This window comes from Clavelina lepadiformis, chromosome 5 (genome assembly GCF_947623445.1).
Source record: "Clavelina lepadiformis chromosome 5, kaClaLepa1.1, whole genome shotgun sequence".
In the NCBI taxonomy this organism is placed as follows: domain Eukaryota; kingdom Metazoa; phylum Chordata; class Ascidiacea; order Aplousobranchia; family Clavelinidae; genus Clavelina; species Clavelina lepadiformis.
In genome coordinates, this window is record NC_135244.1 from 4,277,520 (window position 1) to 4,291,677 (window position 14,158).

The 14,158-nt window shown below is 37.3% G+C and overlaps 1 protein-coding gene across 2 annotated transcripts; it reads left to right on the forward strand.

Annotated features, from left to right (window-relative positions):
* The first annotated feature begins 1,851 nt into the window (after positions 1-1,851).
* On the forward strand, positions 1,852-14,084 carry LOC143458805 (uncharacterized). Of its 2 annotated transcripts, none has more exons than XM_076955676.1 (18): positions 1,852-1,978; positions 2,088-2,173; positions 2,426-2,612; positions 2,915-2,970; positions 3,694-3,803; positions 3,976-4,096; positions 4,622-4,734; positions 4,925-5,184; positions 5,432-5,619; positions 5,870-5,975; positions 6,796-6,957; positions 7,286-7,662; positions 7,802-8,014; positions 8,127-8,233; positions 8,379-8,469; positions 8,640-8,761; positions 9,104-9,203; positions 10,533-14,084. In XM_076955676.1, exons 1-18 carry the CDS (start codon positions 1,921-1,923, stop codon positions 10,638-10,640), a joined length of 2,565 nt encoding a protein of 854 aa, XP_076811791.1. In that variant the 5' UTR covers positions 1,852-1,920; the 3' UTR covers positions 10,641-14,084. The 2 variants fall into 2 exon arrangements, with proteins under 2 accessions (XP_076811791.1, XP_076811792.1); XM_076955677.1 differs by having other exon boundaries at positions 7,805-8,014.
* The last annotated feature ends 74 nt before the right edge of the window (positions 14,085-14,158 follow it).

The following is a 14,158-nucleotide window of genomic DNA, read 5'->3' on the forward strand; positions in this document are numbered from 1 at the left end:
TGTGAGACCTTGCAATTGTTGATATATTTTGTTGGTAAGCTGTTATTTGTACAGCATTCCGGAGAGTTTATTTAGTTGTTTTCTTTCAGCAGCAACCAACACAATGGATGGTTGATGTTTTTTTTAAGGTTTCTAGTATAAAAGAGGATGCATTTCTTAGAAGTAACATGTAAATATTATTGTTTAAACTTGCTGTTTGAAAGCAACTTTACTGCTGTCTTTGAATTATTAATTTGGTGTTAGAGTCAGAAACTGAGTTTGCAGTGTTGCATGTTTGTATTTGTTTTACAGTTTTTGGCACTAATCAGTTCAGTTGGTGGTAAAATATTGGAATTGTTGTACATTTAAAAAGTTTTAATTCAGTTACAATGGCACCAATTGTGGCGGACACACCTTACATGTTATGTCACTCATTTATGTAGTTAAAACATAGTTTTGGAAAAGATCAAATGATTTAACCAAACCATTTCAATATAGGTAGGTTCTATTTCTAACTGCCTTTATATTAACAGCAAAATGTTTCTGGAAAGCGGTAAATATTGAGTCATCGATATGAAGTCACACTTAATTTATACTGACTGATGTAGAAGTTGAAAAGTTTCAAAGAAAAAGCACTTTCGATGACGTTGTTCAGACAATTCATTCAGATGTAAACAATAGCAATTTAGTAATAGCCTGACATTGAGATATAAATGTTATCTGTTACTACACTTTGATGTAGGTTAATACACAACAGTCATTTCAACGATTTTCAATTTCTTTTTTATCCGTGTGTCTGCTCTAATATAGAGGAATTTTATGGCTAATAGGTCAAATGATCCTTGCAATCAATCAATGGTAATTAATATGGTTCACATTGTTGAATGTCAACAAGAATTGGACTCAACATCTTGCCTGTTGCTGTAGGTGTCACTGGTGTTGTATTAATAGGGTTAACTTCTGTCTTCTATTTTACCATTTATTTGTATGTTTTGTTCAGTCTGGGCATGTGCTATACCGTACAATGTATAAATATGCAAATTACCATATTGCTCGTAGCTATGAAAAAATTGCCTACCTAGGTTGTCACTTAGATGTTTTGCCGTGAGTTGAAGTTTAATTTTAGCAACTTCTCCACCTCCGATTCATATATTACTTGACTTCCTTACATTGCCTTTTCTTTTTCCATTTGGTTTAATTTTGCAAAACTTGGCAACTTCAGCTTAGTTTGTGTATGATGTATGTTAGAAAACCTCACTTAGTCTAGCATTTTATCTTAAATTTATATAAAATAAAATATGTTTCATGCAATACCTAAAATTAGTTTCTTTACACACCCATCGACCATATGTCCAGTCAATAAGCATACAGGGTTTTTATGATAACCAACTCCTTACTTGTTAAAAATGGTAGCTTTGGCTAAAATTCATCAATAAAGTTTTATTTTTTTACCATTCGTGTTATAGGAACTTTTCCCATTTGAGATTACTTCCTTTCATTGTTGGCATAGAAACACATGTTGTGCAAAAAAATAAGCATTCCCTCACTGTAGTAAGAAATTTTTCTTTTTTATTGGTTTTCCCAGGATCCCAGTATGTATGTGATGGAAATCTCGTATTGGACAAAGCTGCAAAGCACAGGAATTAATTATGATAACCAAGTTGCCTGTGGTAATAGTTTAAACAGATTGAGCTTTTTCTGACTTCTGGTTTAGTAGATTTGTTGCAAAACTACGGTGCAGAGCAAAGCTTTCTAATCTGAGTTAAGACTAAAGCAGGAAATTTTGAAATACAAAGTCATTCTTCTTTACAATGTGTAATTAATCTGTTCAGTAATTACTCAACATAGCATTCATTGTGCCACCTTTTTGTAAACAGATTAAGGGGCCTAGTTGTTTTAGGTGCTGAGTGATATAGCTAATTAGTGTCAGTTCTGGACACAATGCCAGTTGCAACCAACACTACTCAAGAAAACAACACTTTAAGTACTACCAACTCAGGTGAACATTGAAGTAAAATTGCCTGCAATTATTCAATCAATTTCCAAAATCTTATTTCATTATATTTTTCAAGCGGTTAATACTGCTATGTGGAAATTGTTTATTTTAGATTCCAGCACTTTCACTAGCAGTGGCCAGAGCTGTTCACCAAGATGTTCTGTTGAATTAAATAACAAAAATTATTTATATGAATCCGTAAGTCAATGCTTGTAAAGCTGTTTGTACTAAGTTTCTTACACGGTGACAGATACGTCTTACTATGTTTGCTTCTTTCTCACTACTAACAGCGCTTTGTCATTACCATTTAGTTGGGTACAATTTCAAGTAAACAGTTTTATGCTAAACACTTCAATTGCGTTAGAACTTCTAATGATTTGTTCTGATGTTTATTGAGTCCAAATGGATTAAGATGTTTTTATACTTATGTAAGTTTTGCAATAACTTCAGTTTGATGATGATCACGGCGCCGCTGTGATATTCCCACCCTCCTCGCGTTCCCCATCAGCAATAGTCATTCAAATTCCACCAAACAGAAGCTCGCACGTGGCTGGTGTTGTACCACAGCCACAAACATCTCGGTTATCTCCCCTGTCTGACCCCAGGGAATGTGGCAGAAGAAGACTTGTTGCTGCTGGTATGGAAATGGTTGTGATGTAATTTATGGCTAAGATATGGGCAGATAGAAACAAAAACGTTTATTGCCAAGTTGGAATGCTGTTACTGATTGTTATTTGCTAGCAAAGAGAACAAAAGGAGCATGTTTATTAACCAGTATAATAACATATCAGAAAATAGTTGGTGTATGTGTTGCATGAAAGGTCATATTAAGTTTTTTAATTGTGCAGTTTTGGTGATAACAGCCTAGTCTTATGAGAATATGCCTATTATTCTGAACCACACCATAAAAATGTGGTTTAATTTTGGTGTTTCTTACAGAAAGCTTATCAGATCCAGGTTGCTTATCACCTCCTGTGGGTTCTGCTGCTGGGCTGGTGAGTTATGAGCACTTAGAGTTTTGTGCATAGCATTTGTATAAAGCTTATTTTACTGTTATATGGAAATATCATGAATACCTTAAAGTATAAATTAATTGTTTTTTTGAAGCAGTTGCATGTAATTCAGTGTAATGTGAGTAATCATATGAAAAATCAATGACTTTAACCACATGGTCTAACTTAAATCAAATGCTTTCTTATGACATGTTTTATGTATTTTTGTGTAAACTAAAACTGACACAGTTTGAGTGTTTACAGTTTGAGATTAGCACTTAATTGCTGCCACATGAAGCCACAGACTTCTACGAATGTATGTCACCAAGCTTCTTTCCCATTGTTACCCTCTTTCTATCTGTTTGCTAAAAGATCTCATCTGGCCATTTTACAAGCAGCAACTTATTTAAAGCAGCTATAAAGTCTAACAGGAATAGCACAAGTGGTACTATCTTTTCGCTTTTTTAGTAGGGAAGGGTTTCATTTTGTTTATGAACAACTGCTAAATGTGGGCTGATAGTTAAGTGAGAAGTTAAGAGTTTGGAGGAGTTGATGCTTAGCTGTAAGTTGATGTCACTCTATTTGCAAAACATACTTACATTTGCTGAATGTGAGTGAATTACATGCAAATGTTTTAATCCCTTTGCCTCTAGCCATTTAAGTTCAGTGACATACGTAGGCCGATGTATCGTTTGTGAAGGCTTTGTGTTTTTACTTTACACTTAGTCTGAAAGTCCCACGAGAAAGAGACAAAGAACGTCGTCATGCAATGAACCCACGTCTTGTCAATACACCAATCGTTCCAGTAACTTGTCGTTGGATGAAGACCGTTTAAAGTAAATAAGTTAATTCGTTTGTTTTTAACATGATTCCTTCATCATTCCATAGGTCTGATTCCATAGGTCTGAACATGATTCCTTCAAGTAACTGATACTGCGGACATCTTTACTTGAGCAATAAAGTGTCACTGCCGTTATATAAACATTTTGTTTCTATCTTCAATTGCAGACACACTGTATCTGCATTAAAGAAAAGAGTTATTAATGTTCAGCCGACTGCAGATCATAGGGACATTGATCGTTATTCTGTCATTGACAGAATGGAACATCAGATTGTTGCTTCACAATCGGTAAGATTATGGTAGTAATATTCTCACATAGTAAATATTGATAGTATTAATGCTTTGCTATTGGTCTAAATCAGTGATTCCCAAACTGTGTGCCGCCACAGATTCTCAGGTGTGCCGCGAATCTTTTCGGAATTTTGGAAAAGAACTGTATAAATATTTAAAATAAGGCATGCAGACAAGCATATGCGACTTAAAAGCTTTCTAGCTGCTTCAATAGCTGAGAAATAAGCACATGTGACGATGAAACCAATTATGGCATTGTCGATAGAGTAGGGTAATTTTTTAAAGCAACATTTCTTCTCTTGTAAGTGTGCCGCGAGCGTTTTCTAATTTTTCTAGTGTGCCACAAGCTGAAAAAGTTTGGGAACCACTGGTCTAAATTGTTGTTTGCAGATGTTGACCTATGGTTAATTTACCAAGTTTTGGGATAATCTTAATGAATATTTACCATATAATATGTTATACAGTCAGAATTTTCAGGTGTTAGTGATATTTTTTATGAAATTCAACTTAATTTGTGTAAAGGAACCTGAAGAGGAAGACATGAGCAGTTCGCTTTCAGATGTAATGAGAGGTAATAATGATGAACATTTTGCATCGTATGATTTCATGTATGACAAGGACCATGATAGTCACAGGTACTGTACTTGCAGTTCTTTTATTTCGTGTGCTCTATAAATAAGATGAGTTTTTGCCTCGTCTATTTTGCTGTGGAGTATGGTAGTAAATTTTTAATTCATGTTGCAGTTTTAATTTGCTACATCAAACAAATGGGTTAGTCATCCCCGGTAACTTGTCTTTGTCATTTATGAGGATTTTTTTCTTCAGTGCTTACTCTCACTCTCACACGCACCACAGGGATTATCCTCCACTTCCGCTCCCTGGGCAAGACGAAGATCTTGGCAGAAGCTCCGTGAATGATGTGGTAAGGAGTTTGCTCAATGAGGAATGTTTAGACCAGGATAGTGATTACCAGGAGGATAACTATGTGGATGATCTCTTGGAAAGTGCAAGGAGAGATGATATGTGTCTCGATGGTCCAGTTTTAGAACGCGAGGTTCCATTAAACCAAGAGCACACGCATGAAGGTTAGCAATGATGTAACTTATCAAAGAAGCAAAAGGAATTATAAATGCATTATAACCAACAAGGTCACAATTTTTAGCTGGTTTAACTTCAGATGTAGACATTTCTAAATTACATTTATTGTCGTGTTACCTGCAAATTTTCTTACATTGTGACAACATAAAATATTTGGTGAAGCCCAGCGTTGTTAAATATCGGAAAGGTCTGCGATATATTCTTGAAAAATAATAATCTAACATAACTCACCAGCAATGCATACAACTCGAGCCCTACACAGTGGTGGTGGCCATCACCATGTAACCGAATCAGATCCCCATCTTCCTCAGCATGGTGATATAAGACATCAAGCTCACCGGCCTTCTCAAGCAGGTCAGCCGCCTCACAATGCCTTACCTACTCGTGTGGAGTCCTCCCAGCAACGGCCAGTTGTCATGCAGGTTTGTTTTGGTTGAAGTGAAGTGTTTGTGCCATAGACAATTGACAGTACGATGTGAATGAAAGATGTTTTGGTATATAATATTATACACAGTATTTATCTATTGGTATCTGATGAACTCTTTTTGAATAACCTGCTAATGACTTCGACAAAGCTGACAAAACATATTACAGTGAATGAAAAGTAAATTTAATTAATTTTGTTTTGAAATTGGCGAATAAAAAACACAGCAATAAATGTTTTTATGTCAGTATGCTAGTGCACTGTCTGTACCTGTTACAATGCCCTCGGTGTCTTTTCCTGTCTATAACAATAGCAGAGCATCGGTTCCGTGTCCAATACCACCAAGAGTTGTGGGTAAGCACACTATTATATAATTTACTGTATGTAGTTGTACTCCACTTATGTCCTTTCAACTACCGTATTTTACGTACCATAAGGCGCACCCGATTATAAGGCGCACCCGATTATAAGGCGCACTGTCAATAAATTGCCTTGATTAGTTTTTTGTTCATACATAAGGCGCACCGGGCTATAAGGGTATATGTCAGACGTGGGCAAACTGCGGCTCGCGAGCCGCATGCGGCTCTCCGGCATGTTTTTTGTGGCTCTTCTAGTCGAATCGTAAAATTCCAAAAAATGTAAAGGCTACCAAGAGTACCGTTTATGAAAGTTTCTGTGTAGTTTTTCTTTATTTAGGCCAGAATTTCGTTTATGACGTAACACTAGACATCGATTCCGACATTGTTTTCAGGTATAGATTCTATACTCTATGGCAAAGGTTGTCAAAATGCACCTCACCAACATGTTTTTATGGGTCTTTTAGTTAAAAAGTAATATCCCAAAATGACTACTAATAGTATAATAACCAAATTGACAATCATTACTGATTTTGCGGCTCGCTGGTGTTTATATTTTTCCGCAAGTGACTCTTTCATTGAACAAATTTGCCCACCCCTGGTATATGCTATAAGAAGTATGGGTTACCGTATAAAGCTCATTAAAATACGTTGCGCGCATTATGATCCATACATTAGGCGCACGATCAATTTATGAGGAAAAAAAAGGATTTAATTTGCGCCTTATGGTTCGTAAAATACGGTACTGTATTTTCAAAACTTTGTTCAAAAGTTGAACTTTTATATTGCAATCCAAATGTTCCTACTTATATTTACAGCGTTTCCAACACAAAGTACCCCAGTTTTGACAACTTGTACTTGTCCCCAACCCCACATCCATCAGCATGTGAGCCCCACAAATTACCAACCTATTTACCCATCTAGTGGATTGTCCCACAATCATATCCCAATTTCTCGGCAGGCTCACCAAGCACATCTAGGTACTGGGGTGTTTAGGGGTAGCGAGTACTGTGGCACTTTTCTGCTGTTATAATATATATATTGTCAAATTATTACAATAAATATAGAGATATCAGATAGGTCTGTTCTTTTCTGCATGGAAGGTACAATTAGTTGTTTTATTTTCTAAATTTACCTATTGTGTTATGTCGCAAGTTGCTATCTATGTAATTTGTTAATGAATTACAGCCACTTTTGTGATTCCATTAACTCCTAGTCTTAAAGCCATTGCTGTTATTTTAACTTATAATATATATTCTCAAAATATATAGATATATTGTAATTATAACTGACGTTAATTGACTTTAGCTTCTACACCAAGACAAGCCAATCACATGGAAAGGAGTTACCCACCTCACCACATGCCAGCAGCCATATCATCGCTCGGAAGGTCACAAAGAGCGAACATGTACCCACTACCAACCCTGACTCAAACGCACCACAGTTCAAGCATGATGCAACCCCCACAGCAGCTTATGTTTTCATCGCACCGAGGCAACATTCACACCGTTCGCACTGGTGCAGTACCGGTCCCAACCACACATCAGCACGGGGTGCCTCGCTCTCATGCTAGTATGGGACCAACCCAGTTTGGAAGAGCTAACTCTATGCTGTCTTATGGTTATGCTATGGGAAATAACTCAGACTTTACCGCAAGCCAGTATCTTAGCAACCGAAGACAAGTGGTATGTTTTAGTCAGCTTTTTATTTCAGTAGAAGTGCTATTGGTACTAAATTGTTGTTGAAGTGCTGTTAACATTAGTTTTGTCATACCTTACATATTGATCATGTATTGACAAAATTTTTATTTACGCGTTATTTTAGCAGCCGATCCACTACCATCGCCACACTCTGAATCCAACTCAGTCTGAAATGGCAAGATCAAGACCAGAGTCGCTGAACAACAACCAATCACTTGTGGCACCTTCCATGCCCCAAGCTGTTCCAAATCGTCCCATGCCAATGCCCACTGCGGTAATGCCAGCCGTGCACCCTGTTTACCATGACTATACGGCAATAGACCCAATTGCAACCCAGGTGGATTATTATTTCTGTAGATGCTAACAGCAGTCTGTTTTGAATCTTTAACACCCTTTGTGGATTTTCAAATTTATAACTTTGTTATTGACGGGAGAAAAATTCATCTCAGAGTACACATGCCGCAGCTTCCAACCCATCCCTTCATCCATTGGTATTACCACATTGGAACATGGCACATATGATACCTCCAATGCCACAATTTGTAGCATATCAGTTGTAAGTTGCCTCGTTTGTCGGAAATACACTGCACGTTTAACTGTGTTTTAGCAATGTTTATGATAACTTCGCCTGATTTTTGCCTGAAGTATAACCTGGTAAATTATGTATTGGTTACATAAAATGATGTAATGATTTTTTTCAGGCCAGCAGTACCTGGATTCATGATAAATCCTCTGATGGCCTACCATAGTTTTGTCCCAGTCATTGATGACACAGAACCAAGCAATTATGAGGTATTTTAGGATATGAAATTAACTGGTAACACCAATTGCTTTCTTTTGTAAACACTAATTGTTGACATTTTGCTAGGTAGGATATAGCTTTATGTCATGCGGTAAACCCATTGTACTTAGTATTTCCTATTTTTTGTATTACTTGACCATGTGTTATGACGCTGTTGCAGGCACTACTGAGGTTGGCAGAAGAACTCGGTGAAGCAAAACCACAAGGCTTGTCAAAGGTTAAAATCGAGCAATTGTCTTCGTACAGATTCAAACCAGGAACCCAGACTAATGAACAGCCAATGTGAGTGAAGCAAACGCACAATGATTCATTCATGTTTTTATTAACTGTTGTAATTGAATGTCTTCTACTCTTGTGATATCTTACTCAGAATAACACGTTTAGATTAAAATCGTCAATCTCCCAATACATTCTTTATGTTGTGAATAAAATGTTCTAATTTTTACCTGAAACTGCGTATGAATCACTCTACCTCGCTACTTTTATCCGCAACACGAATACCTTCATGTAGTAGCATTCATATTGTTCAAATTTTCCTATTACGTGCATCCAGTTTTCACGAGGAAATGCTTCAAACATTTCCATGCAAGTAGGGAGTCACTCTAACATTTTTCTTTCTCATAGCTGTGTGGTGTGTATGTGTGAATGGGAGGCCAAGCAGTTACTTCGGGTTCTACCATGCAAACACGAGTTTCATGCCAAGTGCGTCGATAGATGGCTGAAGGTAAGTAGCCGTTTTTATGTTAGGATGACAAAAATTAATGTTAAACTAATTTCTTGTACTCCACGTACCGACCCAGTGTTATAGTTGTGTAAATTTTGGCATTTGCAAGTCTTACCTGTTGAAGGGGCGAGTAATCTACTGTAAGTCAAGTCAGCATTATTCTATGGCTTTGCTTAAAACTGTTTTTGTTATTGAATTTCATTTGTCCGCGTTAGACCTGGAAATTAATCTTCGAGAATCTAAATTTTTTTGTGTTGAGTAACTTGAGTTATCGTCAAATCAACTTACAAGTTGAGTTCAAAATTCCCTTTTAAAGTACGTTTGTTGCAATAACGCAACATCACAGGCGTGTTGATAGAACGCAACAGTAGAACATGTTGATGTTCTACTTCGCCAGGCATTTTTCTGGAGCGAAGTGGTCATGTTTTTTGTCCGCCGTAGATGGTCATCTTTGTATTTTTCGGCTGGATAGGCAGTTTATAATGGTACAAAACCCAGTTTATTCCTTACAGGGATTTACGTTTTGTATCTTAGCTTTACTGTATATCTTTAAATTAATTTCTTAACACTTTGTGACACTTTTTCGCTTGGTTGGCGTTCTAAAGTGCAGGAAATGACCACGTGATATTTGGCTGCGGTTCATTTTCATTCATTGGTTATGTAGACCCTATTACGTCATAGACACTTATTGTGCCATCACATCCAGGTATCCTGTGGTTTACACAATACTATATAGTATATACATTCACCGTATGACTGGTCACGTTTTTCGGTTTTGCTCGCAATCAGCTTTCTTGCGCCATAATGCGTATGGTTAGGGAAACATTATAAATGTAGTTATAAGATATAATATTACCATAATACAGTATTGTAGTAGTAACTCGGCTGTGAAATTGATAGTGAAAGCGAAGTGGAAAATGTTCTTAGTTACTTGTACGTAAGAATGACTAAAGATGTGTAAAGCGCCGCTGTGTCTTGTAATGTTGGCTCTATGTGTATCCTAAAGTAGTGCAAAGATTACTTTACATTAGTTTCAGTGCATAATGTTGGTGTCATCAGGCATCGCTTACTCATTTTTTCGTCTCAATTCCAAAAGTTACGATCAGACACTTAAATCGGTCTAAAACGGCCCTGTCTAAATCCATGAATCATGGGTTTAAACGGTGACGTAAGTATGGTAGCTCGTGTCGCCCATGAGTAATATCATATGCCTTTCTCTTTACCGAGAACCATAGTTACCTCATAAATTACATGTTACAAGAACCAAGAGCAACTATCAAATAAGTTCGTGGGTAAATTATTAATATTCTTGTATAATTGAAATCGCAGAGAAACCGGACGTGTCCAATATGCCGTGGTGATGCTGGGCAAAGACCAAGGACAACCAACAACCCTTCAAGGACAAGCAGCACAACTCGTCGCACGACTGTTCGATAATGTGCTCTCAGGCGTCATCTCGCGGTCGCTGCAAAGTACAAATACTGCCCGTTTTTTGGCTGCTTTGAGGATTTTTTGTCACAGCGGCTCACGTGATGATTTCTTGGCTGTTACGCCTTTGTACATGCTAATTCAAAGCAACCTTTTATTCCTGTAGAGCCTCTTTGCGATGCCGATCATTTTTTTTCTTTCCTTAATTTCAAAATGGCAGAACCTTGATAGCTTGACTGTGATAATTGCTTGCGTACACTAGTGTTTTTGCCGCTTTATTAACGTAGGGATGTACTTCATATTCGCGATCTTTCGCTCTTGATTCAAATGAATTTTAATGCATTTAAAACGGTTTTCCCGCAACCGTAGTTAGCAACTCACAAATCCAATAGCGTAATACTATAGTCAAGATCCGGTTTTGACCGGTTTGCGCCAACTGCAACACGTGGGATTTGGTGTCGGTCTAAATTTCTTGGTAAGTGTTTTCTCGGTGTTAAGCGAAAATATTACGATTATTATAGTGTTTGAGGACCACGCCAGAAGTGGTACACCTAGCGAATGCCGCAAACCCAAATAATTTAACTTATCCGTTTTTTGATGAACATTAACGTTTTTGCCAGCGATATTGTTTCGTCATTTCAAGGTCATCATGATTGACGGCAAATTTGTCATTCTCATGTCACCTACAGAAAATTCGCTTCAATCACAAACTTGATTTTCACTCAGATTAATATCGTGTTCTTTCCCGCCGCCTGAAACACGACCGATCCCAACTATTGGATATATGTGGCGACTATTTCGAAATATGAAGTTCTCCTTCAATCACGTCTACCTCTTGCGTAGTATGCTAGGGCGCCGATCAACTAAATTGAACGTTTAAAGTTTGATCTAAAATTATCAAATAATAACGTCAAAGGTCAACTTAAAATGCTGATAGTAATAATGCAATTAAGCGAATAAGAAAAGGTTCACCAAAATACACAGCATTTATTAATCCCCCATATTGCACGTTTTCAAACTACCAAACTTATTTTATACAAGATTGCAAGGTTTTTTTGTGATTTGTACACGTAAACTGTATTCGTTTTAGTAATTGTCACTAAATAATAATTATAATTATTTCCTAACTCAGCACTGCACGCCACCGTCGTCACAGTTTATAACATGGCGCGCTTACTCGCGATGGTTTTACGGTGGTCGGGTTTCAAATTGTTTACTGTCCGCGTTTTTGTACTTGTAGGACGGTTTTAGGCCGTCGTCAGCTTAAAAGTTTGTGTGAGTGTTGTCGAAGTGCCTTCCAGTTGTGTAGAAAGATTGTCATATTTGCTAGTGAACAGGTACGTGTGAATGTAGGTAGGAATGTTGTTGTTGTTTCCATAAAACATCATCGCCATTGTTTGAAGTTCGACATCACCCGATCAGTTAAAGCCATCGAGAAAAACGCAGTTCGTGCGATTATCATTTTACTTTGCTAATTCCGTAACATTTGATTAAATTCGCAATTTACTGGTGGTGGCCACCACATCCTTTCCGTCCTCGCATGCAGTTATGTAATGATTTAATGAACTACTCGATGACTTTGCGCGGCTTTTTCTAGGATCGTTACGTCAGATTATAATGATTTCGTAATCATGAACTATATCGTAGATTTCTCTCGGATCGCATAAAATATGTATGGACGGACTGATTAGTAGAAATCCCAAGTTTAGCGCCCAGGCCAGGCCACGTATGACTTTGTATTGTCGCCGTTATAATAATCCAGTCTTTTACAGAATCACATCGTTGGCTACGTCAGAGCAGCGATGATGCAGTTTTTTTCTATGATGTCACAATGGCACTTGTAATTCATTTTCGTAGTACGCTTTTTCAATTCCATTTTTCTTTTGTTTTATTGTCGTTGGTCGGTCCTTCCGCTCTTGTTCTTTGTAATTTCGATTGAAATTATTTCATTTTTTCGTTTTCGTTTGACATTCGTTTGCCTAGTATGAAGTAGTACTCACCTATAAACGATTGCATTAACCATTGTAGTGGACGTGTGCACGTAAATGCCTCGAATAATTTGCATCCTTCGCTTATCCAGCAAACCGCCAACTCATAAGATGAAACCTATTGTCAATAGTCAATGTATTGTGGTCTTTATTATCAAAGCAACAAAGTTTCTTTCATTAGAATGCAATTCCTATGGTGAAAGGTTACAAGTATTTTTTCCAAGTTCGTTTACGATCGTAAAGCTTGCAAATAGAACCCAACTCAGATCATTATATAAGGGCACCCCATCACAGTGTTTCCACTCATTGTTTATATCTTCGAAGCAATTAGTATTTTTTGTCACAGAAGCTCAATTATCATGTCACTGTTGCCTGGGTATGTCTTCTCTTGAACGACTTGTTATATATTCATGGACTATAATCTGGGGAATATGAATGAAGTGTGCTTTTGCGCCGGCACCGTAGTGGCTGTGTGCGTTGTCAGCGTATTTGTTGTTTTCGTTAGGATTAACAAATGCAATTTAGTCGTGGTCGTCGGGCGAAGACCAAATATTTGGAATAATTAATTCTATATGCAAGTATACAGTACATTGGCATCAAGTAAAATTGTCAAAACATCCACAAACGATGTTGCAGTATCCTTCATTTAAACCAGTAAAAATGACAGCATGTACCAAGCTACTTGTATATTTGACAAAATGTATTTCCATTTCTCTTCCGTAAAAATTTCTTGCTTGGTTTTCGATTTGTATCCTTGCTTGACGTCTCGATATTTTCAACAGGAATTAACATTTGCACCCCCTTGCATTTTCTAGTTTGTGTGGCTGTCATTCCGTGGATCTTGTTATCTTGCAATTTTCGAGCGTGTTTTGTTGCCTCATTAATCGCTCTTTCGCGTAATCGGTTTTGTAGCGAAGTGCTATCATCATATTGCAGTAGTTTGTGTGGAGTTTCTAACCAGCCAAAAAAGGAGCCATCGTCATACGTTTGCGTATTTTGCCGGATACCCGATGTTCGATTTCCGCGCGTCGGTCGTTTTGGGCTCCGAAGTTTAGAAGTTTGATATGCGGCTAATTAATACGATGGAAGTTTTGTACTTTCCGTGAAAAAAATGATTTCGTTTCAACGGCTTGTGCAGATGGAAGCTAAAAGTTGAAATTTGTAAAACTTGCAACTCGCAGATTTTAAAACTTATCGTGAAAAAGCACATCTCTGGTATATGCTGTTTACAGATATCTTCAAGCATTCCTAACTAGGGGTTTGCCTTTCATTAAATTTTCATGATTTTTTGTGACTTAGCAATCTTTCAAAGCCAATTTTGATCGAGTTGCTTGAAATTGCGACCACACAAAGCAAGACTTTTCCATAATAATGATGCGATTGTGTGATGTGTTTGATCCATGCTGCCATCGTGTGATGTTACGTGTTCGATGATGATTGGCTCAATAAACCTTGTCACGTGTGACGTCAAAATCTGCTTTATTTTTTAAGTATTACGTTATAATCATGGTCATCAGTTTTCTGAATAGGCATGGAAAC